This window comes from Carica papaya, chromosome 6 (genome assembly GCF_054855325.1).
Source record: "Carica papaya isolate Zhongbai chromosome 6, ASM5485532v1, whole genome shotgun sequence".
NCBI classification, from domain to species: Eukaryota; Viridiplantae; Streptophyta; class Magnoliopsida; order Brassicales; family Caricaceae; genus Carica; species Carica papaya.
Window position 1 is genome coordinate 30,694,235 of NC_142314.1, and position 25,719 is coordinate 30,719,953.

The following is a 25,719-nucleotide window of genomic DNA, read 5'->3' on the forward strand; positions in this document are numbered from 1 at the left end:
CACCCCCTTTCTTTGATTGTCCGCATCTAAGATGGCATTAAAATCCCCAATAAGGAGTCAATGACGATCCATGTGATGCCCGATAATAGTGAGCTCATCCCAAAAGTCTTTACGTTTATAAGGATTCGGGCTCCCATAGACAATAGAGAGGGAGAAGTCCTCCCAACCATTATTCCTATTAATCCTGGAATGGATAAACTAATAGTGATTGTATTCCACATTAACCTGTATAGACTCTTTCCACATCATCCAAGTGCCACCCAAAAATCCAACTGCCTCAACTCTGTGAGAATAGTTGAATCCCAGGTTCTTGATCACTTTATCCGCTTTCTCGCCAGCAATCTTAGGCTCCAACAACACAACAAAGGCAAGGTTGTGGATATTAATAAAGGACTTAAGAATGCACCAGAGACTATGTAATACCTAGTTCCGAAAATTAGCCCGAGATGATTTTTTTTATTATTTTATTTATAAAAATATTATATAAATAAATAAATAATTTTATTTTATTCTAATTTTATTAAATCTTTGAGAAAAAAAAATGAATAGGGAAGAAATTAAAAAAAAAATTGGGAAAAAAAGATAAAAATTTGAATTTTGAGGATGTTTTTAAAAGAAAAATTAAAAACAGTGGGTTAAAATGCAAAAAAAAAAAAGTTCGACCACATGGGATGGTCTAGTTAGCAGCCTCGGTGAATTAGAGCACACCATGCGGCAACCCTACTGACATCAGCACCACGGGAGAAGCAACGCAAGTGATCTGTGTGCCTAGCAATCCAACGGCCCAGATCTCATCCCACGCGCGTGAATGACGTAGATGCATTCTCTTTTTAGGCGCGATCGAACGATTAGATTCAATCGAATCGTGTGGCGAAAATTCATTCTTTAAATATGATAGATCAACGGACGAGAGAGGGTTACGTCTCCCTGAACAAATGGTCCAAATCAACATGGGATGAATATTTACGCATCGTGTTATAAGAAAACCTAACCTTAGCTGCTCTGCCCTCACAAGAGAAGAAAAACCAAATGCCAGAGAAGGAGGTTGACCACCGGCTATCGCCCACCGAAGCCACCACCGACTGCCAAAAGAGGTAAAATTTTCTTTTTCCCACTCGGAATTCAATTTTGAGTCTCCCTATTATCATATCGAAGTAAAAGGGATGACAAGTGAGCTGAAAACTGTAGGCAAAGCTTGGTAGGGCCGCTGTTGCCAAAACCTTAAACCCCCGCCGATGACCCCCTTCCTATTTTTCGTTTCACACAATTTTTTGACCATTGTGTTCACCATCCCTTTCTGTCCAAGTTAGCTGAAAAAGAAACTCTAGTCGAGAAGGAGAACAAGCAGAGCTGCTGCGCCTGTAGATCCCTCGCTGATAGGTTCGATTTTTTGGTTTTTTTAACGAATCGAGTCTTCCTAACGTATTTTTTCGCAAAGATAAGTATAAAATCGGCCAAAATCGGTTAGGTTGAGGTGAACCACCGCCATGAACAGCGAAGTCGGCGCTGTGCCAGAACCCTAAAATTGGCTGGAAAGGGTTTTCGACACCAATTTTGGATTTTTGGGATATTTTTAGGTACATAATGGATATTTTAATTTTTATAAGAAAAATTCAGGAAACTTGGGCCCCGTCAGGAGGCGTAGTGAGTGGCACGATATTTCGAAATACTAATTCAAGTAAGGATCATTCTATTCTCTATTACAGTAAATTAAGGTATAATAATTAATAATCTCATATTTTGTAAAAATTAGAAAAGTCCTAACAATAATCATAGGTTATTAGTGGAGCCGAAACCTGTCAGTGTACGATTGCTAGTTTACCTGCTTATTTTCTCCTGTATTGTTTAAAATCTTTACTATTGCATTTTGTGCATTAAATTACTAGTTTGAATTGTGTCCTTAGTTATTTGGTTTATTTGGTTTCTCCTGTACTGTTTATTTGGTTATTCGGTTATGTTAAACGATATCACTTGCTTAAATGCCTTTTAAATAAATCTGTAAATGCGTAATGATATGTTGGTATGCAATTGGTAGTTGCTTAATTGATGAGAATCTATATATATGAAAGCTTTCTGGGTACCCTAGGAAAGGGTGGACAGATCCAGTACATAGGAAACCTTACCGTAGACATTATCTTAGTTGCAGGATTGAGAAGTTTGATACCAGAAGGGTTTGAGAGATATGGTTTAGTCTTGTACCAGACGAGATATTAAGGCGATGGTATTTTTGATACTGATTACCAGACGAGGTATGGAGATGACCGGATTAATTATCAAATCTAGATACTCGGTTCACAAGTAGGGGATATTCCTATGGAACCCTAGGGGTCCCAGTAAGTAGGAAAAAAAATGAAGAATTACTGATATTATATATGAAATTAAAATGTTATTTGATTACTTGTCTTCATAGATTGATTTTGGAAAAACTCATAATGGTTACTATGGAATAAAACGTTTTAAAGTTAAATACATTTACTTAAATTAATTATTTCAATAGTTGTTTTATGATTTTTACCAACTTTTAGTTTTTCATATCAGTGATTAGTGTGACATTCTTATTGAGCTAGTGTAGTTCACCATTTTATTAACTATTTCAGATCAAGAAGATAAAGATCCAGATCCCGATCAGCTAGAGGGTTGTGAGTGGTTCACATCCCATACTTCATTCAACTATTATTGGAGGTGTTACCCTTAGGATATCTATTTATTTATTTTTAGTTATCGTTTGTCTTTTTTTTCTTAACCAATATAGAAAGAACATTTTTGTAGCCCTATTGGACATTCTAATTTACTATGTAAAGAATGTAAACTCTAACTTTATTGTTCGCTTCCGCATTTAAATGATGAATTCTTTTCTTTTGGTTTTGGGCCTTTACAGACCAGCTTTTGCTGCACCCTAACAATTCTACACAAAAAAATGAGCAATCCATAGGGTAAAGATAAAGGAAAAAATGAGCTAATCCTAAAAAAGAAAGACCATACTTGCTCATTTTAAAGGGCATCCACAGCGCTTGAAATAACTCTTACATCCTTGTTGACAAACTCTTGGATTTTGGACATAAGGGGGTTGATCGTAACGGGAGCAGTGGATGTAGGTGCATCGTTCCCTTTTTTGACCTTGACTTGTTTTTTAAAAGCCTTATCGATTTTTATATCTTTGCTGATACCAAGTCTATCCGGTGGTTTGACTTCCGTCCTGAAGCGATCTCTTAAGAAGATCGTTGGTGATATGAAGCTAGGGGAAGAGGCCCGATTGAGTTCGTGGTCTTGGTCCACCCTATCTTTAATTATTATAACTGTATTCTTTGAAGGCTCCAACATAGTAGTACTCTAGCTTATTATAATATTCTCATTATAAGTCACTCCTGCGCCACGGGGGCTGATGCCTTTCTTAGTTTCTCCGACATATAGTCATAGGCATCACATGTTCAATGGTGGGCTTAGTATTGGCCAACATGGTAGAATCCATGATTTTAGGGAAGACATCCATCCTCTTCTGATCACTATCTTCCACCACCGGCATTTTTCCTTTGTCCCTTGGGGGTTGTCTCTCATTTGAGACCCTCACCTATTTAGGGGTTTTCACCACCAGCCAATCTGATCCTTCTAAAGCTCCCTCCATGTTTGTAATCATACTAAATCTGGATATATTTTTATTATTCTCTCTTGAAATATCTGAGCCCTTGTCTGACAAGATAGAGCCCTTCTTTTTCAACTTTCCTCCCTTTGTGTTGGACTTATATCTAGGGACCATAATTTTCATTTAGTACTACCACATTATCATGTTCACCGAGACCTGTGCTTCCACTCTTAACTGACTCAATCTTCGTCTCAACATTTTTCTTGCATTGGTCTTTAAGGTGTCTATATACTCCGCAATTGAAACCGTCAATCCCTCATATTCCACTCTTTGTAGGCGCCCATCCAGTATGAACTTAGAAATGAATGGTTTGGTCATATCAATTCTAATCATCAACCGAACAAACTTGCCCCATTTGGTGGATTCTGTGTTGTAGTCAACGTGAAACACTTTCTCTATCACCCTGGAGATAGCTCTGAGCACACTCTTATAGTAATAGTGGATAGGGAGACTAGGAAATCGCACTCAAGCCACCACATTAGTGACATCTGGATTTGCAGTAGAGAAACTGGGGGACCAGAATTGCACCGTGAGGTAATGACCATATATAACCCATAGGCCATCCGTAAAAATGTGCAAGTAGTCCTCTGCTGAGTAAAACTTAACCATGTAGTAATCATTATCGAGGTCAATTAGGTGTAATCAATCATTAGACTTCCACAGCTATGAAGTTTTGCCCAGAGTATTTTATACCCAGTCGGTTTTCCAAACAGTCGAATAACTACTGTAAGTTTCATATTTTGCGTTAGGAGGTTGTGCACCTTATCTGAAAAATTATTTTCGGTATTCCATTCTCCATGTCAAATTTAACATCCTCGTCCCTGATCTGAATTTCATCTCGACTGTTAGCAACCTGATGACTAATGATGAATTTATCTCTAAAGGAGGCTTTCACATTTGGTGCTCCCTGCAGCGGAGGAGACTTCCCAAGGTGTGTAGTTTGTGGTTTCTCGCCTGTAATTTGCCTAAGGTTCACCGCCTCTCTGCCCATTCCATAGGACCTATCCCCAATCACAACATCCACTATAGTTTCATCTTCAAAATTTAATTTTTCCACACTAGACCGGAGCAAAGTTTGGGGCTCCGGTTGGGTCGTACCAGAACAGGGGAAAGCTGCCTCTGTTTTGGGCTTACCTTCAACCTACATTGCCTCTATCGTCGACTCGTCTTTCACAACCACCACCTGAATTGCACTTGGCCGGGTCGCACTCTGGAACGTAGATTGGGTCGCACCATAATTGGGTTCCACCGTCCCTATTTTTGAAGCTCCTTCCACCGGCATTGCATCTAAACCTTGTTCGCCTGTTGTTGATGCAAGGCGGTCAGCACTAGGTGTAACACCCAACATTTATTTTTTATTTTAATTTTAATTTTTTATAAATATAATTGTTTATTAATTGAATTGAATTGAATTTATTTTATTTTAATTTGATTTAATGAAAATAATAATAATAATAATAAAAATAAAAAGGGTGAAAAATTGGTTAAGGATTTAATTGAAAATCATTTTGGAAAAAAGTGGTGAAAATTTGGGTTCTGGAGGTATTTTTGAAAGAAAAATCGAAAACCGGGGGGGTCAAAACATAATCAGAAAAGTTACGTCACGTCAGATACCCGGTCAGCAGCCCCGACCAACCAGGACACACCAGGTGGTAGAGGCGCTGACGTAGGAGGCCACGTGGGGGGAGCTACGTGGGCGATCCGCGTGCACTCGATCGAATGGTTGAGATCCGTTCTCGTGCACACGGACGACCCAAATTGAAAATGCGCACGAACGGTCCAGATTGCATCGCGCACGGATGGCGTAGATTGCATCGCACACGGACGACCCAGATTGAATCGCGATGAACGGTCTAAATTCACTCTCTATTTAATCGCGATTGGATGGTTCAGATTAAAAGCGATAGACGACCCAGATGAAAAGCGGATGGGTATAAATAACCCCATCCGCCCCCAAACCCTAACCCTAGCCGCAAGAGCCCCTCGCGAGAGAAGACAACCTAGCTGCCGGGGAGCCGAGCGCCGCCACTCGCCGCCGCACCGGAGCAATTTCTGACCTCCAAACAAGGTAAAAAAATTTTCTCTTGCACGAAATAAATTTTAAACCCACCCATGGCCAAATCGGAGTGAAAAAAATGGCCAATTGACTGAAAAATGCTGCTGAAACTCAGCGGCGCCGCCGCGGGGTGTTTCAGAAAATGCCTCCAATAAGGCCCTTCCCGATTCCCATTCGATGTGATTTTTTCACCGTTGTGATCACCGTTTCCTTCTCTACAGGTTGACCGAAGCAAAACACCCAACCGCAACATGAGTCGGAGGAGCCACTGCACCGAAGAGCCCACCGCCGGTGAGTTTCGATTTTCTACATTTTTTTGGCCAACCGAGGGCCCTAAGTGTGTTTTCTTGCAAGAACCGATGCAAGTTTGGCTGAATTCGGCCGAAAACAGCCAACCTGAGGCTGGTTGCCGCCGCGGGCGGCGGCACCATCACTAGAGCACGGCGAAGCTGCTGTGCCGAATTTTTAAAATTGACCAAGTAGGCCTTGGGACTGATTTTTGGATTTATTTGGGACATTTTTAGGTACCGTAAGCGTGTTCCAGTTCCCAAAGAAAAATTCAGGGAACTCAGGGACCCCCTATAGGCGCAGTAACCATTTAGTTTTCGACTTTATATCAAGTAAGGACTCCTCACTCTAATTTCTATCATAGATGTGAAGTTTGAATAAATAATAATATGGTCTTTTGTACAAGTTAGATAAATATGCATAATTAATTACAGATTACTAATGGAGTCCGAAATCGGACATTGTTCTCTGTTGATTCCTATTGATTTATTTTACAGTTTAAAGGCATGATGGTATCTGGTTTTAGAGTTTTAAATGTATGTATTACTATATTACTTGATCACTTTGTAATTTTGAGATTTAAGATATGATTGTATTACCAGGTGCATGTTCATTGTTTATGTGATTGTGTTTAATTTGGTAACGGAGATTAAGGATAAACAGAAAAGAGATGTGATCTAATAAACAGATAAAGTGACAACCTCACTAGATATCCTGCGAGATGGTGGACGGACCGGGTTCATAGGGAACTATACCGTGAACGTTGTCTCATACCGGACGGAGTATGGAGACTTGGTCATTTGGCGCTCATACCGGACGGGATATGGGGACGGCCCACTTCACCCTTATATCGGACGGGGTATGGAGACGGCCATAAAATTAAGATTGTTAAGAAAAATAGTTTATGTGTAGCAGGGACATCCCTATGGATCCCCATGAATACTAGTAGACTGGTGAAACAAAAAATAGTGATGATTAATTATTGTCAATGAATATAAATTTATGATATGTTCTATGTTACTGATTGTGCATGAAGTTATGATCTGTATGAAGTTATTGTCTTTATAGGTTATTTTTACAGATTCCCCAATGGTAAGTAAAAGGGTAAATGGTTTTACTTTTAATGAATGTATTGGTTTAAATTTAGTGCTCCATTGGTTATTTTTAGTTTTCTACCAACTTCTGCTTCTGTACCGGCGATATAGTGTGATGTCCTTACTGGGTTAGTGTAGCTTACCCCTTATTTAACCATTTTAGATAAGGAGGATCTAGTTCCCGAGCTCGATCCGCAAGAAGGCTGCGAGTAAAAGCTAGATATTTTATAGTTTTCTTTATTTTTTTCATTTTTCGTATTTCTTTCAGAGAATTTATTCCGTGATATTTGTTTAGTACTTTTAAATTATCGTGTAAGGGATGTTAACCTTAACCTTTATTTTGCTTCCGCACTCAAATTATTATACACATTTTCTTTTAAATTTTCGGGGTCGTTACACTAAGTCTAGTCGTATCGTTCCACCTTAGGTGGCTCGTTTTCGGGTTAGGCAGCGCCTCTTCTATTTCCATCTCTCTTTCTGTCATCCCTTCCTCCATCCTCTGTTGCACATCAGGAAATAGAGTGATTCTCCTCCAGCCTTATCTTAACCTTCTTCGTGGATTGATTGGCTTCCGGGCAAGGTGGCGCCTCCCCCTTCTCCGTTAAGGCGATGTCGAGAGAGAGCAACATTAGGGTTTCGACAGTCTAGGGTTTCGGTTGAGAAAAGAAGACAAGATTCTTATATTTTTTGAAATATCATAAAAAATTTCTGACGATTAAACATTATTTTTAAGAAAATTTAAATTTATAAAAATATTTAAATAGATTTAATTGTTTATCGAATTATAAAAACTCAGTTTTCGAAGATCTCTTCCTTTTTGTCTATTAATTGTTTTAAAAAAATTCTTATTTCATAAATTTTATTAGTTACACAAGATTTTTAATAAATGAGTAATTTTAAAAAATAGATAAAATATATAGACATTGCATAAAATAATGTCATTCATATATAGTTCTCAATCAACAGGAGAGAAAGAAGAAAAGAGATGAGTTTAACTAACTTATTCGTATATATAACTTCTTAAACATAAGAGAATTCATATACATATAAGTATGCGTCTACTTATATCTTTGGAGTTATTTGATTATGAATATATATCATGGAATTGGATTGGGGTTTGGTTGCATCTTGGCTATCATGATATCCTTAAGAAGTCTTCTCATGATCTTGCCTGATGGAGACTTGGGTATGGAATCCACAAATTTCAAAACTCTCACTTTCTTGTAGTGTGCAACATTTGATGCAACATACTTTATCATCTCTTCTTCACTTTCTTCCCCTTTTGGATTTTTCACCACACAAGCTGCTGGGATTTCACCTGCTTCTTCATTTGGCAGCCTGTATATATATGTATAGAATAAATTATTAAATTAATAATCAAAATTTCATGCTTATTATAATTTGATTTTTAATTTTTCGGTATAAAACTTAGTTTTCTTTCATTTTTTAATCAAAAAAATTAAAATGATAAGATTATATTTAAATATTTAGAAAAACTTAGTTGATTTATTAATTTAATTAATTCCTTAAATTATTTTTTTTTATCTTTACAAGTAATACCTTACTATTTTAATTTATTCAATTGGAAAATTAAAAGAAATTATGTAACTTCCTATTTTATGTAAAAAATTAATAATGTTTTAGATTCCAATTCAATGTCCATGAAATTCTACTAATATAAGCTTGTTATTAATTAGCTTAAATATTTGATATGAGATACTAATTATGTATCTAAAGATCTTATCATACCAAATTGTACTAAGCATTTTCAGTTGTGGGATGTATAAGGAGCACCTTTGACATTCTATCTCACTAAATTAATCTCTATTTGTGTATATGTATACTAATAAACTAGTGTCATTTTATATATAGGTATATACAAATTAATCTCTATTTGTGTGTGTGTTTTATTTTTCATTAAAAATTTAAAAAATATATATATATATATATGATATTTTATACATAGAATATTAAATCGAATTCTAACAAATTTTTCAGAACTGAATCTAAATCCAACCCGTTTTAATTAGGTGAGATAAAAAAATATGTATTAACGTACGCTAATTCAGATATGATATGATGTAAAACTATAACTAACTTAATATATTAGAATAATTTTGAACTGAGTCATAATCTTTTTCCCACCTCTCCTTATATACCTCCTATCATTCACATATGGTATTTTTTTTTCATTAATGTCAATTTTTCACATCACTACTTTTATCTTTAAACCTTAAACTATCTTTTTCCCATATGTCTTCTTTCTCCCTGTTCACTAACCACTAAATCCCATTCATTTTCCCTTGGTTTCTTCTTTTTCCCCTTTCCTTGCTTTGTTTTCTCTTCTAATTTCTTTTCTCTCTTCACTTATTAGTAACTCATCCTTTTTTTTTTCCCCCTAATTTATCCTCTCTTTTTTTTGGTTCTCCATTCATTTCCTCTATTCACCCAAGAATCAAATTTAAACCTAAACTGAAAATTGAAGGAGAAAGAAAAAGAGGGATGAAAGAGATGGATAGAGGAAAGGAAAGAAAAATGGAAGGCAAGAAAGAAAGAGAGAAGAAAAAAAGGTGGGGCTACGTATCACTTAATGGAGAAAAAAGATTACCCCAAAAAAAAAAAAAAAGAGACAAATATATGAGATTTATTGCTTATTAAATAGAGTAAAAAAGATTTAAAAAAAAATTAAATTGAGAAATTGGTAAGATTTTAGGATTAGTAAAAAGCAAAAAAAAAATATATATATATTTTAAATTTGATTATCTTAAAAAAAATTATATAAAATTTTTAAATTCAATTTATCTATTATTATAAATTAAATTAATTTGGTATAATAATATTATAAAATAATTAACATTTTTTTATATATAAAAATAAAAGATTTTGACGCAGATATATATAAAAAGTTAAACTTACGGCACCACTGCTGCATCTTCAACTGAGGGATGAGCAAGGAGGATAGCTTCCAGCTCTGCCGGAGCTACCTGCAAATCAAAACTCCCACTCTAATTAATTCTAATAATTTTTAAAAAATGTATATGTATATGTATACATGAATAATGTGATTTTGTGAAATGTGTAGCTTTCAAGTTAAGATATAAAGATATTCTTGAAATAATTAAGAATAATCAATCTTACTTGAAACCCTTTATACTTGATTAACTCTTTGATTCGATCCACAATGAAAATATCTCCATCACCATCTATGTACCCAACATCACCAGTGTGTAACCATCCATTCTCATCTATTGTCCGTGCAGTCTCCTCATCATTCTTGTAGTAACCTGCATTGAATTTGCTCACTCCAGCTAATACCTAATTAATATATATATATATATGTATGTGTGTGTATATATATATATATATATATCTAAAAGTCTTCAGATATAAGTACGATTCTTCGGTCAAACTATCCAGAATCAACCATTTTTTTGAACACAACTAGTCAGCCGCCAAAATTCAATTTGAATTATGATATGAAGTTCGAGATTTGTAGTGTGTGTGTGTATGTATGTATGTACGTATGTATGTATGTAGAGCAATTAGTGAAATAGGAAATTAGGTTAACCTTGCATCACGCATTGGCTTCTAACACAGATTTCTCCGGGGGTGTTGGCGGGAAGAGATGTCCCAGTTTCAGGATCGATGAACTTAATTTCAAGATTAGGAAGAATGAAACCGACAGAATTCTTCTTTGCAATTGGATGATCGTTAGCTGGATCTCCATGAGTGAGCGTGATGCAGCTATGCTCAGTAAGTCCATATGCTTGTTGGATCTGAACATCAGGAAATTTCTTCTCGAATGCTGTAATTAACTCCGGAGCAAGCGGAGCTGCTGCCGTCAAAATAGCTCTGAGTTTAAGCTTCGACAGATCAAATTCATCGACTATCGGATTCTTAACTAGACTCAACACAATCGGCGGTACAACTGGGGCAAAAGTGATTTCGTGAGTGATGAGTGAGTTTAACAAAGTTCTGAGTTCAAATCTGTTCATCACTACAACTTTCCCTTTATTTCTCAGAGTGGCGCAACAGATTCCGGTGATGCCGTAAATGTGGAAGAATGGAATGAGTCCGAGAGTGGTGACTTGACCTATCATGTCTGATCCGACGCTGAAAAGTGAGGAGCAGAGATTGGAAACTAGGTTTCTGTGAGTTAGCATTACGCCTTTTGATAATCCTGTTGTTCCTGATGAAAATGGAAGCGCACAAATCTCTGTTTGTTCAATTTTTTCATCTTTAATATTCCCTGCTTTGTCTCCTGCTTCAAGCAAATCTTCCCAGTTCATGGCCTCCTCAACTCGTTCTTCACCTAAAACAATCACAGGTAATCCTGCACTCTTCACCTGGTCCATCATTAAGCAAACTAATTAAAACCAAGTTTTATATGCGTTGAAATCGTTCTAGTCTGTGATTTGAATTTGCTTTAAAATAATTGTTTACCAGAATATTTTAAGATAGAAACTGACTAGAAAGAACCTCAAAGTTACCTTTTCATAATTTATTGTATCTGTGACAATGAGCTTGGCGTCACCTAGTTGTGCCTGCTTCTTTATTTCTGAAGCATGAGCTGTTGGGTTTGCACCAGAGAAGACACAACCGGCAGCCATGATACCCAGAGCAACAATGGCGTATTCTGCAATATTGGGTAGCACCAAGATCACCAGATGTCCTTTCCTTAACCCAAGCGACTTTAAGGCTTTGGCAAATCTCTTGGTGTCCTTCACAACTTGACCATAAGTGTATGATTTTCCGGTCACAGCCTCCACAAATGCTACCTTGTCTGCATACAATTCAGCATCTTCAAGCACGAAATCAGGCAGCGTCATGTTGTTGGGCACCACCACCGGTGGGAGCCGGCTGCGGAAGATGAATTCTTGACTGTAATTGTCTCCCATTTTTTTTGGTTGATAAGGAACATCCATGACTTGGGGATGTAGCTTTAAAGGAAGGAAAGTGATGTTGGTAGAATCATATAGTTTGCATGGGAAGATTGGTAATTTGGAGATTGGTAAGAAGTGTTATTGTTGGGAATTAGTTAACTCATGTTAAATTAATGCTACCATCTTCTACTTTGCATTCGAAAGCCATAAACAGAGACTTCAAGCGAAATTTGCAGAATCCATAAAATATTTTCTACAGAATTTCTTCGGTGCTATCAAATATACACTATCCAAATTCTCCTAAAAATAATTTAAGATCTCAATAAAAATGGTGAATGAAAGCACCTGTTCCAGTGATTAAAATAATAAGAGATTTTAAAATAAATTCCAAAAACAAAATTCATTTGTCCTATAGATTAGCAGTACCCATAACACAGACATGTTTGTACAAGAAGTTAGACAAATAAAATGAAATAGCAGAAGAAATAAGTGACTGGGAAATGCGCATGGCAAAAGAGCAAGATTGAATCAAGCCATAGCAGTGAGGCATGGATGAAAGGCGGTGCCGCATGCAATCCATTGCCGTTTCTTCCCACAGGGTACCACGCATCCCGGAACTTTAACCCATTCTCTGCTCCTTACATTATAAGTAACTAGCCGGTTCATCTGTCTCGATCTCAATGACAACATGAGCAAATCATTGTTGCCCAAACAAGTCATTCTAACGTGCTTACCGTAAAATTCCAAGCACCATATGTTTGGCATTCTGTCAACCTCCTTCCACAAGAGCGTCATCTTCTGCAGCTCCCATATACACACACATGTCGCAGCATTCTTTGTCAGCAAACCCACAAGCATAATTCGCCCCCCGCATTCAGCTAGAATGTGGTCAGTCAAATGCAATGGAGCTGGGATTAGGAATTGCATCCACATTCCTGTTACCATATTGTATGACACAATTCCTTCAGGATCTGACCGCATGAAGTAAAGTGTCTTATCAGTGGAAACTGCCTGCGACCGGAAGTTCAGTGATAGTGGTACCTTAATATTTGACGGCATGCTCCCAGGCCTGGTCCATGCATCCTTCACTGAGTCATACACCTCATATTCTCCATCACAACCCACCCACAAGATCTTGTACCCCTCACTGGTAGAGTTCCCGTTTAAAGTCATCCCTACAGCAACACGGGACCAGACCTTAACTGATCTAGCTGGCAGTTCTCTGAAGGATTGAGTCAGAGGATTACATACATAGAAGTTCCTATGCCCAATGTCAAGAAAACACACAAGACCTCCTGCTGAAGCAACTGGCAAAACAATCATCTTTGTTGGTAGGTGGGAAATTGTAGGGTGATACCATTTGTTGGAGGAAGGATCATACATTGCTCCAGAATTCACATTTTCATGAGTGATGGTGTAAAACCATGGAACAGTTTGCGGAACTTGGGCACATTGTTGAGAGAAACTTTGCGAGTCTAATAAGGAATTCCATTTCCGACAAACTGACCGAAAACGGAAAAAAGTAGCAAGAGGAAGTCTAGCTATGACAGCTTCAAAAAGGTCCTCGGGGAATTCTTTCCAGATTTCCTGATCCATGACCTCATCCCCATCAGTAGCTTCAGATAATTTTCCTCGATTCTGCTCCTTCCGAGATTTTTTTGCTGGTGGAGGCTTCAAATGTTCCAACATATTAAAATTCCCGGACTTTCCTGATGCCAATATAAGACCTTTGCAATCATCTGCAGAACCATCATCGATAGTGGGAAAGCACCATCTGTGCAAAGATTGAGAAATATACAAGTTATTGAAAACATAACTAAATTTGGCCTCAGAACAGACAATAAAAGATAGACACTGAAAAGGTATATATTGAGTAGAAGCATTAGTACTACCATTTTAATACTATCACTTGCATCAAATTTTTTGCACCGAACATAAAGCATAGAAGCATAGACAATTTGAAACCAAGACACTACTTTTTGTATCAAATTTTCCATGACAACTCGGATCAAATTAATACTATCATTCTAAACATAAAATAACAGACATTAAATGGTGCACGGAGCATAGAAGCGTGAGTAAAAAGCTAGATAGCAAGATCATTCACCTCAAATTACAAACTATAGTGCAACCCAAGCTATTTCCTAAATATTCTACTATTCATTTTCTTTACTTACATGTTTTATACACTAAAACACTTGCAGCAGTTGAAAATGAAAGTACTTCAAAAAGGACAGCAAAACTGTGGCATGAGTTTAGAAATAATAAATCTTATGTATAAATGTATACGAATGTAAAAAATAAAAACTTAAAAAAATTTCAAGTCAAAGACATTCTTTTATCTTCATAATTAGTTCCACAAACTACAGTGTCATAGTTTGGGCACTACAAAACAAAATTTTATATGAAGTTTGTAACAGTTAAGTACCTTGATGGTTTTTATAAGGAAGTCCCTGCAAATGTGCCATAGGAAGATGGATAAAAGTGTAAATAGGTTTAAGTGAAGAGGGGGTTAAATTTGTACTTCAGTTACAGCATTGGTTTCTGGTTTTCAATTGGTCATAACTATAAGGATGCTCCTAACTGAAAGGCGCATTGGTGGGAAGGAAGGCACGACTAATTTTGAATTCACGTTCAAATTTCTCTTCAGATTCCCTCTCTTTCCCTCTTCTTCCCAGTCTCTATTCAGCTTAACAGATTCAGTCACGAAACCATGAGCAAGGCTCCTGACAGTTTCTTTGTTAGACAAAACTAGTAACTGTGTCCGTTTACCCACCAACATGAGTAACTTCAACATTTTTAGCAGTTTATAGTTGTTGATAAGTAAATGGAACTCAAATGTAATTTATAGCGTTCTAGTATCTTAGTAAAAAATTGTTTCTCCAAATGAACAAGAAAAATGAGATTTTTGTTTAACTATCCTTTGCAAAGGACAGCAGTCCTAAAATTCATGCCGGACTTGTGTAGTCATTGAAATAACAAACTATTCTGTTGTCTAATTATAAACCGTAAAACAGTCAACTGTTACAAAAGAAAGGACGGGCTTTTGGGTTAAAATGCATTAAACCAAAAGTAAAAAAATTATTTCGCCCCTAATTATTTAAACTCATTTCAATTTCCTCAATTAGTTGATCTCACAAAAAAGCAAACTTTACTGGACGTCAGGTTTATCACCACCACTCACTCATATAATCCTCTTGTAAAGGCCAATGTCAGCTCAATCAACATGCCGAATAGAATTAAATAGAAGAAGATTTATCTCCAAAAATAGAAAACAAATAAAATAAGATACCTTCAGAAAAATTTTGACCAACTTTTTCAGCAACTTAGGTTCAAAGAAAGCCCGAGTTAATGTCTTTTTTTCTCTTAAGAAACAGAATCTTTTGGATTTAGGAAAAGGTCACTGATAATCCTCTTTCTTGATAAATCTTCAAATGAATGCCAAGCAGGTCATTTGTCATTTCTGCCTCGCAAGGTTAGTTAGCAAGAGCATATTTGTTTAGATGAAGAACAAACAAATAGGTGGTGTTTGGTGAAATTGAGTAAAAGAAGGGATAGACCCAAATAGAATAGTATAGGGCAAGACAGGATAAAAGATATAACAATATGTTTGGTTCTATACTGTCCAAAAGAAAACTCCATGAAATATTAACATATTAAATCAAACTATTATGTGTAATAAACACATTTAGATAATAATTTTTTTTTAAATAAACACATTTTGATAATAACATTTTGAATTAAAATTAAAACATTATTTCTAATATGTTACTTAATGATAATTCAAAATATAATACTAATATGTCACTATTAATTATTTCTATTATAATATTTAATTTACCCAGTCAAAGTTTTGGCCATACTAATCTATAAAACATTATCATTATTATGAAAGATAACCCAGATTATTAACAAAAAAACATGAGAAAGAAAAAAAAAAGTAGCAAGGCCTATATGAAATCATGAGAAAGACACAAAAAGAGGGATGAAAAATTGCAAGAATATTTTATTAAAAAAAATGTCCCTTGGGAAGATGGGATGAGCAATAGAGTGACAAAGAAGGAAAAGAGGAAATATAATTTATATATGAAGGGTAAAAATAATTTAGGAATGAACAAAAATATGAAAGGGTAATGTGGTCGATTAGAAATTTTATGTACCATAACAAACTTCGGAACAAATTTATCCCACCAAATATAGAGAATAAACTTGTTCGTCCACTTTTATAATTTTTCCCTATTCTACTAGTTTTTTACACCAATCAAAAGACTAGGCAGTTTTGTAGTGTCTAGTCCCATAAAAGTAGGTGTTACCAAACATTACTATGGAGTGGGTTTAAAAATCTTCAGCGTGCAATAGCCATTTAATTCACAAGGGAGGTGTAATTTTTCTTTCTGCACCTCCCATGTGATTTCATGGCCTTATGTTTTCTAAACCTAGTGCATTAGTTTGTCCTACATCTGTGAAAATTGCAGTCAGCGGTTTGGTTATGTTTCATTGTGTTTTTTAGGATTGCTGCACTTTTTCAGTTTAATTCAGTTAGAATCAGCAGTTTAGTTCAGTTTTGCAGTTATCTCTGCACAACCCCATTGTGAGGCTGAAATGATAGAATGACCTGCTTGGTGTTCATTTGAAGATTAATTAAGAAAGAGGATCTTTAACCTAAATCAAAAACATTTTGCTTCTTAAAAAACAACATGGTTTTTATGGAAGGATGGAATAATTTCCAGGACTGACAAATTCTTGGTTTCTCTGGAAATCCGGACTTGCCTCATGGGCATCTGCCCATACCTACATCAGGTCATTCCACATACATTTGTCCTAATTGACCTGTCTTGGGAACCTGTCTATTCCATTTTGAGCATATGCAGTTGAAGGTTAACAACTCTCTTGATTTGGTAAATTCTTGATGGAATGAGAAGGTTCCACTTGGTTATGCCAGCTCCAAAGCATCATCTAGACTTGCCCAAGTAAAGCAGAGAATCAATCGTTGGGAGTAAAGAAATTGTGATAACAAAGAGCCAAGATTCCCACGTTTTTTTTTTCTCAAATTCACAACACCGTTGAGTTATTTGAATTGAAAAGGGAGACTAAAGTATTAAGTTTTTCACAAAGTAGCTTAACGAGTGTGAGTCCACAGTCCATATCCTTCTGCGGTGCTGAGAAGTTAGAAAGCTTTGGGATTCTGCTCTTAACCTTCTTAATCTCTCTTGTGGTTGTCAGTGCCTCGGTTGAGGACAAACTCTGGGCTTGGAACGGCATATATACTTCCAAGAACCAGAGGAAGTTTCTCTCTCTCATCCCTCCTATCTTTTGGGTCATTTGGGAAGAGAGGAATGGAAGATCTTTTGATCACCCTTTTTACCTCCACCAAGGATCATTGGTTCAGAATACTCAAATCTCTTATACAGGAACCTAAATTTGTTGGATGATGACTTTTGGACCGCTTCTATTGGTAAGCTGTATTAGGACTGCACCCTCTTGGTGCCTGACTGTTACCTAATTCTTTTCTTTTTCAAACAAAAAATAAATAATTTTTTTCAAAATGCCAAACTCTAATCGTGTAACAATTTCATTCCTAAAGTGGTAGTAGGTGGTCAATTCTGTGACTATCAAAGAGCTACAGAAGGTTGCCAAAGGTTTTTTCTTAAAGTTATTCAGTGAAAATGAGCATTGGAGATTGACGCTGGATGATCTGGACTTCTTATGCTCAGATGATACAGACAGGAAGAGGCTTGAGCATTTTTTTCTGAGGAGGAGATCCTTGAGGCGCTTACTCTTCCAACAGGGGGCAAAGCCCAGGACTCAGATGGCTTCTCTATGGTTGTTCTCCTTCATAATAAGAATGCTTTTAAGGGTGTGGGTGATATTGTTGATCTGTTTCAAGAATTCTGACAATCTTTAAAGTCCTTAAGCATTCTTTAAATGCTTCCTTTCTTGCTGCTAATTCCTAAGGTTGAAATGCCAGTAAACCTCAAAGACTTTGGACCTATTAGCTTGGTATTGTATTTACAAGCTCATTGATAAAGTCTTGGCTAGAAGAACCAAGCCACATTGTTGACAAAATGGTGGGCGAAACTCAGCAAGCTTTTATAGGAAGAATACAAATTTTAGATGCATCTTTAATTGCCAATGAAATAGTTGATGCAGCTCTTAACAAGGGAACCCTAGGTTTAGTTAGCAAACTAGGTATTGAAAAGCATATGATCAAGTCTCCTTTCGTTTTGCAAAACTCAGCAAGCTTTTATAGGAGGAAGACAAATTTTAGATACAACTTTAATTGCCAATTAAATGGTTGATGCAGCTCTTAACAAGGGAACTCCAGGTTTACTTTGCAAACTAGATGCTGAAAAGCATATTATCAAGTCTCCTTCATTTTTTATTTCCTAAGGAGGATGACTTTTGCAGAGAGAAGGTATTGTTGGATTTCCCGTTGCACTTTGATGGTCTCTTTTACGTTGATTGCTAATGGAGTGTCTGAATCTTTAAAGTCCTTCAAAGGTCTGAAGAAAGGTGATCTCCTTTCCTCGTTTCTTTTTATTCTTATAATGGAAGCTTTTAACCACCTCCTTCTCAAGGCTAGAGAGGTAATCTCTCTTAAGGCTATATGTGGATGAAGGATATCATAAGGTGGAAATTCTCCACTTTATGTTTGCAGATGATTCTCTTCTTTTGTACTGCATCTTTTTTTATGGCTCAAGTCGGGCCTGATTTTGTTGATCTAGTTGACCTAATCAAATGAGAGAATTTATGACCATATTTGTTATTGGGTGGCACCTCATTGGTGCCTTTTTATGCCGTTATCATTTTTCTCTCAACAAAACAAAAAACTCAATGGTATTTGAAATAAGAATATGTTTTGGTGATCATGGAGATAAAATGAAAGTTTGACCAGCATGCAAATTATGAAGGGAAGAACTAGGTTTAGCACTAAAGTGACAAAAAGAAAAGGGAAAAAGGGTACCTCTATCTGAAAAATAATATAAGAAAACCATTGGAAGTTAAACAAATATATATATATATGTAAGATAATAACTAGGTGTTAGGATTACTGTATCTTGTGCTGTGAGTTTTAGAAGTGCAGCAAAAATAATTGTTCACTAAAAGTGTTTTTAGTCAAAAACATTTTGTATTTCATAAAAATAATTGTAGAAACTACTGTCACTTAAAAAAAAAAAAAAGAAGCTATATATCTTCTGAAGTTGACTTTTGAAATTTTAAGTAATTTTAATAAAAGTCAACAATTTTTTAAAAACTACATATTGTAACTTTGACTTTAACCCTTTCTTTTTTGAGATAAACTTTGACTCTAACCTATCAAAAACATTTGGTATTTAATACAAATAATTGTAAAAACTATTGTCGATTTATAAAAGAAGAAGCTATATATCTTATGAAGTTGATTTTTGAAATTTTAAATGTAAATTTTTAGTAAAAGTTAAAACAACGTTCTAAAAACTACGTATTGTAACTTTAACCCTAACCTATCAAAACCATATTTTCATTTTAACAGTTGTCAAAAGCACTTTGTACATTACCTGTTTCATTACAAAAGTGCCTTTGAAACGCAATGTTGAAGCCAAAAGATGAGGCAAACACACCTTAAAACATTTATGAAAAAAGTTATAGAAAGAGGACCTTACAACTAATTAATTCACCCATATGGAAAACATATTAGAGAACATAGGGAGAAAAGAATCCTTTCATAGAAATAAACAGTCCATATAACTGGGAAGGTGCTTGGGGATCAAATTGGCCAACATATGGCACAATGTGCCTTTTTATATTATATAATGCCTAAAAGCCCATTTAATTCTACATCATTTCTATGGAGAATGTACCTGCACTACAGATTTTTACAAGATTTAATCCAATCAAAATGCAAATTTTAATCTGACTAATATACATATGAATGAAAAAGTCAAAACCATGGATACAAACTTAGATTAACAGCTGAAAATGTTCGTGCAGTTGTACAACTACATAGATGAGAGAGAGAGAGAGAGAGAGAGAGAGCTCTTATCAACCATAGACATGGGTAAGCACAAGCTAGTATTTTATGAACATGAAATAACCAAGTAACAAATGTTTGGAAACACGTTTATTTTGACCACTGTTTTTTATCTAAAAAAACCGAATGTTTGGAGACACGTTCATTGCCAAGGTTCTGAAGGAGGTCTGGCATGTGAATTGAATCAAATAAGTGACTGCTGAGTGCTTTTGTAAATAACCAACACCATAACCTTTTTCCACTCCTCACAATCCTCCCCCCCCCCCCCCAGACACCTTTCTTGCAGATAAGAGAGAGGGTAAAGATGACTATGCCACAGATTACCCCCCGATCAAAATGACTCCTACGACGGGCATCTCCAGGATGGAGATGAAAATTTGGCAAATTTTATGCCAAGAAGAATTTAAGAGTAGGGGCTCGAGGGGTCATCTACAAACAGTTGACCATGACCCTTTCCATCATTAAATCCAAAATCTAAACAAATACCAAGCCAGGAACTTTTTCTCCGGAGGAGGATAGAGGAAGAATCGAGATGTAAAAGGTAGGTGCTGGTTAAAGGGGAGGTCGAAATCGCAGAGAGTGCAATCAGAAAAGGAAGATAAAACGCAAAGTTAGCACAATAACTTGTAATGAACCTGAAATCATCAGAAAACTAGCAATCAGAAAAAGAAGAAGAAGAGGGGGGACGAATCATAGCAGAGAAGAAAATTAATCACCCGATACCCGACAATGTCAAACTAATCCGCATAAGTAAAACCAAAAATCACATTGCACAACAACAGAACAGGAAGACAAAGCAAAGTTACTAAACTAGCGAAGCTCATCAAACAACCGTTGCAGCAGATTCAATCGCCTAACTAAAACGTGTAAAGTGCCAAAACAAAAACACACAAGAAAAAGTTCAAAGAAATTCAAAAACCTAAGCAGGAAAATGAAGAAGGAAAAAAAGAAAAAAAAAAACTCCAACACGTTAGCAAGCAAAATTAACAGAAGCGAAATAAAATCAAATTCACAAAAATGCAAAAGAGATCTATCGGGAGAGAGGCACCTGTGATGATGATGATGATGATGATGAAGTTGGTGTTGAAGAAGAGAGAAAGGGATATCAGGAGGAGGAGGATAGCCGTAGAATTGCTCGAGCTCTTGAAGCTGACCGATGAGCTGCCTTAGCATGGCAAGTTCTTCTTCCATGTCATTTACCAGAAATCAATCTCAGACCAGACCAGACTCCCCCTCGATTCTCAGTGTTATCATGCTGCACCCATTTTCTTCTTCTCTCTTCTCTCTTCTCTTCTCTCTTCTCTTCTCCACCCAAACAAAGTTACCCCACCTTCTTCACCCTCCCTCTCCTACTATATTGCTTTACCCACTCATCTTTTTCCACGTCATCTGGCCCACATGATAATTTCTTCTAATTATTCTGACCCCCACGCAACTTTCTCCTTCTAATTACCCCCTCCCCTTTTTTTACATTTGCAGGGATATCCCTAATATTTCTTATTTTTCATTCTTGCCCTCCTATTTTATTCTATTGCCTTCGTTATCCCTCAATTATCAAGTTATTAAATTTTAAAATATTATAAAATTTGTTCGTCGGTTTAAGACAATACTAGACTGGTATGATCGAAAATTAGGTAAGCCATAGAGTTTGAATTGAGAACCAAACTAAATGAACCGAATATTATTCCTTTTTCTAGATTTTGAATTTTAATGTTTTATTTTTTTTAATTTTTTTTAAAAATATTTTTAATTCATTCTATTTCGGTTTCATAATAAAATCAAACTAAAATGAACTCTTTCTTTCTTTTTTTTTAATTTCCTACTACTTGATCCGATAACTGAACTAAATATTTTTTTGTTCAATTTGAACTAAAACAAGACCACGTTACCAATTTTTTTAATACTTAATTTTTTCAAATTTTGAGAATTTTTAATTTTAAAATTTTATATATAAACACTTTGGAAGCATATTTTTTAAAATAATAATTTTTATTATATGTATGTGATCACTTGTTATCGAGTGAAGTAATACAAAAAATTATCTATATTAAATATTAAAAAGTTAAAAATATATGTTAAAATATATCTTAATATTATATTACAATATAAATAAATTTAATATACAAATTAAAAAATATATATTTAAATTTTAATGATAATTTGAATCTTTTGACATTGTTAAAAAAGTTAGTAGCACACCTTCTTCCATAAATTGTCAAATTTTTGTGTTACAAATTTCATCACTTCTAACAATGGACATTTAATCGCCACTAAGTGATTGTTAAAATTTTTATCACCCATTATTCAGCATATTAAATGTAATACCCAATTAATTTTAATATATTTAAAATTAATTTATAAATATAATTTTTTAATTTTAAAATTTTAATTTAATGTAAAAATGAAGAAAAATATGTGGATGATGAAATTGAAAATAATTTTAGAAAAAATAGGCGAAAATTTGGGTTCTGGGGATATTTTTGAAAGAAAAATCAGAAAGTAGAAGTCAAAACGTAATTTAAAAAAGTTGTACCACGTAGGACGTTCAGTCAGTAGTTCCAACGAATCGGAGCGGAACTACTGAATCGGAGCGCACCACGTAGTAAGAGACACTGACGTGGTGCCACGCGGAAGGCCACACTGGCGATTCGCACACCTGCGATTGGACAGCCCATATTTGCTCTTGTGTGCACGGACGGCCCAGATGCGTTCCCTTCCCAAATACGATCAGACAGTCAAATTTAAACGCGATCAACGGTTCAGATCCACTTCTGATTTAAACACGATCGTACGGTTCAGATCAGATCATGATGAACGGTTCAAATTTACTCCCTATTTAATCGCGATCGGACGGTCCAGATCAAACGCGATAGACAACCCAAATTAAAAGGAGACGGATATAAATAAATTTCTTCACACCAAACCCTAACCTTAACTGCCAGATACCCTCGCTCAAGAAGAAGACCCACCGTTGGGAAGGGAAGTCGTCGCCACCTATCGCTACGCCGGAGCCACTTTCGACTACCAAAAAGGTAAAAAAAAATTTACTTTACTCGGAATTCAATTTTAAACACCCCCATGGCCAAATCGGACTAAAATGACCAGCGGATTGGCTGGAAATTGCGGGCAAATACAGCGCGGCCACAGAAAATTACAAAAATCGCCTCGATGAGACCCTTCCCGATTCTCGTTCTGTGTAATTCCTCCACCATTATAATCACTGTTTCATTCTCTACAGGTTGACTGAAGCAAAACACCCAACCGCAAAGGTGAGCTGGCAGAGACGTTGCACTGGAGAATCCTGCCACTGGTGAGTTTCGATTTTTCGTTTTTTTTCGACCAATCAAGACCCCTTAACGTGTTTTTTCGCAGGGATTGACGCAAAATCGGCCGAATTTAGTCGAAAATAGCTGACTCGATACAAACTGGTGTTGTCACCGGAGCATGGCAGAGCCGCCGTGCCAAAATTTCAAAATTAGCCAAAAAGTGGTCCTGACACTAATTTTGGATTTTTTGGGATATTTGTAGGTATTTGTAATATGTTTTAATTCTCGAAAAAAAATTCAGAGAACCGAAGGACCGCCAGTAGGTGAAGTCAATAAGTTTAGTATTTCGGGCATCAATTTGAGTAAGAACCCATCATCTTATTCTCTGTTATGGAATTGAAGTCAAATTAACAATAATACGATATTTTGTGTAATTTAAAAAATATTTATAATTAATTATAGGTTACTAATGGAGCTAGAACAAAAAATTATCTACTACTGATTCTATTAATTTATTTTACAGTTTGAATGCATGATAGTATCTGATTAATTTTATAGTTTTGAATGCATGTATTGTTTGTTTTATATAATTACGGTTGAATTGGGAAACTAGAGGTTAAAGATAAACGAAAAATCATGTGATTAAGTGAATGGATGAAATAATAGTCTTACTGGATATCTTGGGAGATGGTGGACGGACCGGGTATATAAAAAACTCTACCGTGAACGTTGCCTCATACCAGACGGGGTATGAGGACGACTCATTTTACCCTCATACCGGACAAGGTATTGAAGTTTAGTAATTTGGCGCTCATACTAGACAGGGTATGAGGACGATCTGTTAATTGAAAATGTTAAAAGAAATAGTTCACGCATTATTGGGATATCCCAATGAACCCCCATGGATACTAGTAAGCTGATAAAAGAGAAATTTTTTGTTCCAACCAATTGCATATGAAATAATGATATCTATTATGTTATTGTCTCTATAAGTTGTTTTGTAAATTTCGTTACGATAAGTAGATGATAAATGATTTTATTTATGATAAATAATTTTGCTAAATTAAAAACTTTATTAGTTGTTTTTATTATTTCTACCAACCTTCATTTCTGTATCGATTAGTAGTGTGATATTATTGTTGGGCTAGTGTAGTTCATTCCTTTATTAACCATTTCAAATTAAAAGGATCAGGATCCAGAGCCCGATCCACAAGAGAGTTACGAGTAGGATGCCAATTTTATTTATTTTCTAGTTATTTCTTTAATTTCTTATAATCCTCTCAAAAGAGTCATTCCCGTAGCCTTACTTAGTACTTTAAGTCATTGCGTAAGGAATGTAAACCCTAACTATTTATTTTTTTTTCGCACTTAATTTATAATTTATTTTATTTGGAATTTTTGGGGTCGTTTTAGTTGGTATTAGAGTCAGGTTCCTCTGACCTATTCTTTACACAAAATCCTTGGGAAACACCAAAAATAATGAATTATCACTCAACCGTTCCTTGTGAAATGCAAGTACAAATAGATGAGGAGAGGAAAACTCCCACTAAACCGAGCAGCTTGGAAGGGTTCGCTTCGAGAGGATGTTGACCGATTTTTTATAATGCTGAAAAGACTCATGACTACCTAGCAGGCCCGGGAGGAAAGGAGTGAGCTACCTGACCCTTATCCACTGCCACAGTTTGAGCCACCACTGCAGCGGGAGGATCCTGAGCCACTCCGGTATGACCCTGTTCATCCACAGTACCATCCGGCACCACCACAGTACAGTCCAGTGCCCTAACTGCATCACCCAGCACCACCACAGTATAATCTGGTGTCTCCACCATATCATCCATTACCACCACAGGGCCATGCGATCCATCCCCAGCACAATCTAGCCCATCTTCTATGGGACTTAGTTTCACCCACGATGGGACTGATAGAGGTTGACACGGGGGACCCTGATGTATTTCTAAGGACGAATTGGTTAGCGACGTATCATGCCACCGTGGATTGTTCCCACAAGAAAAAAATTGTATTTAAGCCTCCTAACGAAAAGTCATTTACAAGTTAATAAAAGTTTTGAATATTACTCCCTCATAGTAATTTCCTTATTGCATAGCCCTTTTACTCGGTTAGTTTCTCTAACTAGGCAAACCTAAAAAAAAAAATTATATTCAAAAGATTCTGGTAGACCGAGACTTTCCAGATGTATTTCCGGATGAACTACCTAAACTACCAGTAGACAAAGAAGTCGAATTCACCATAGATTTTCAGCCAGATACCCAGCCTATTTCGGTTGCTCTTTACCGCATGAGTCATGTTAAGATAGAGGAACTGAGAAAACAAATCACTGAATTATAGGACAATAGATTCATCTGACATAATGTGTCTCCTTGGGGTGTTGGAGTCACATTTGTAAAAAAGAAAAATAGGACGTTGAGGTTATGTATTGATTACAGATGTCTGAACAGAGCCACGATCAAGAACAAGTACCTC

The 25,719-nt window shown here is 36.0% G+C and overlaps 2 protein-coding genes across 2 annotated transcripts; both read right to left on the minus strand.

The window, feature by feature from the left end:
- Positions 1 to 8,001: 8,001 nt before the first annotated feature.
- ACOS5 (acyl-CoA synthetase 5) lies at positions 8,002 to 12,112 on the minus strand. The gene is made up of 5 exons (XM_022043919.2): positions 11,569 to 12,112; positions 10,647 to 11,424; positions 10,217 to 10,362; positions 9,995 to 10,062; positions 8,002 to 8,416 (listed from the first exon to the last, which is right to left on the minus strand). The coding sequence occupies exons 1-5, from the start codon at positions 12,001 to 12,003 to the stop codon at positions 8,176 to 8,178; spliced, it is 1,668 nt and encodes a 555-aa protein (XP_021899611.1). The 5' UTR covers positions 12,004 to 12,112; the 3' UTR covers positions 8,002 to 8,175.
- A 181-nt stretch (positions 12,113 to 12,293) lies between these two features.
- On the minus strand, positions 12,294 to 21,313 carry LCR (Galactose oxidase/kelch repeat superfamily protein). Its single transcript, XM_022044042.2, has 2 exons — positions 21,021 to 21,313; positions 12,294 to 13,735 (listed from the first exon to the last, which is right to left on the minus strand). The coding sequence occupies exons 1-2, from the start codon at positions 21,161 to 21,163 to the stop codon at positions 12,490 to 12,492; spliced, it is 1,389 nt and encodes a 462-aa protein (XP_021899734.1). The 5' UTR covers positions 21,164 to 21,313; the 3' UTR covers positions 12,294 to 12,489.
- Between the last annotated feature and the right edge of the window lie 4,406 nt (positions 21,314 to 25,719).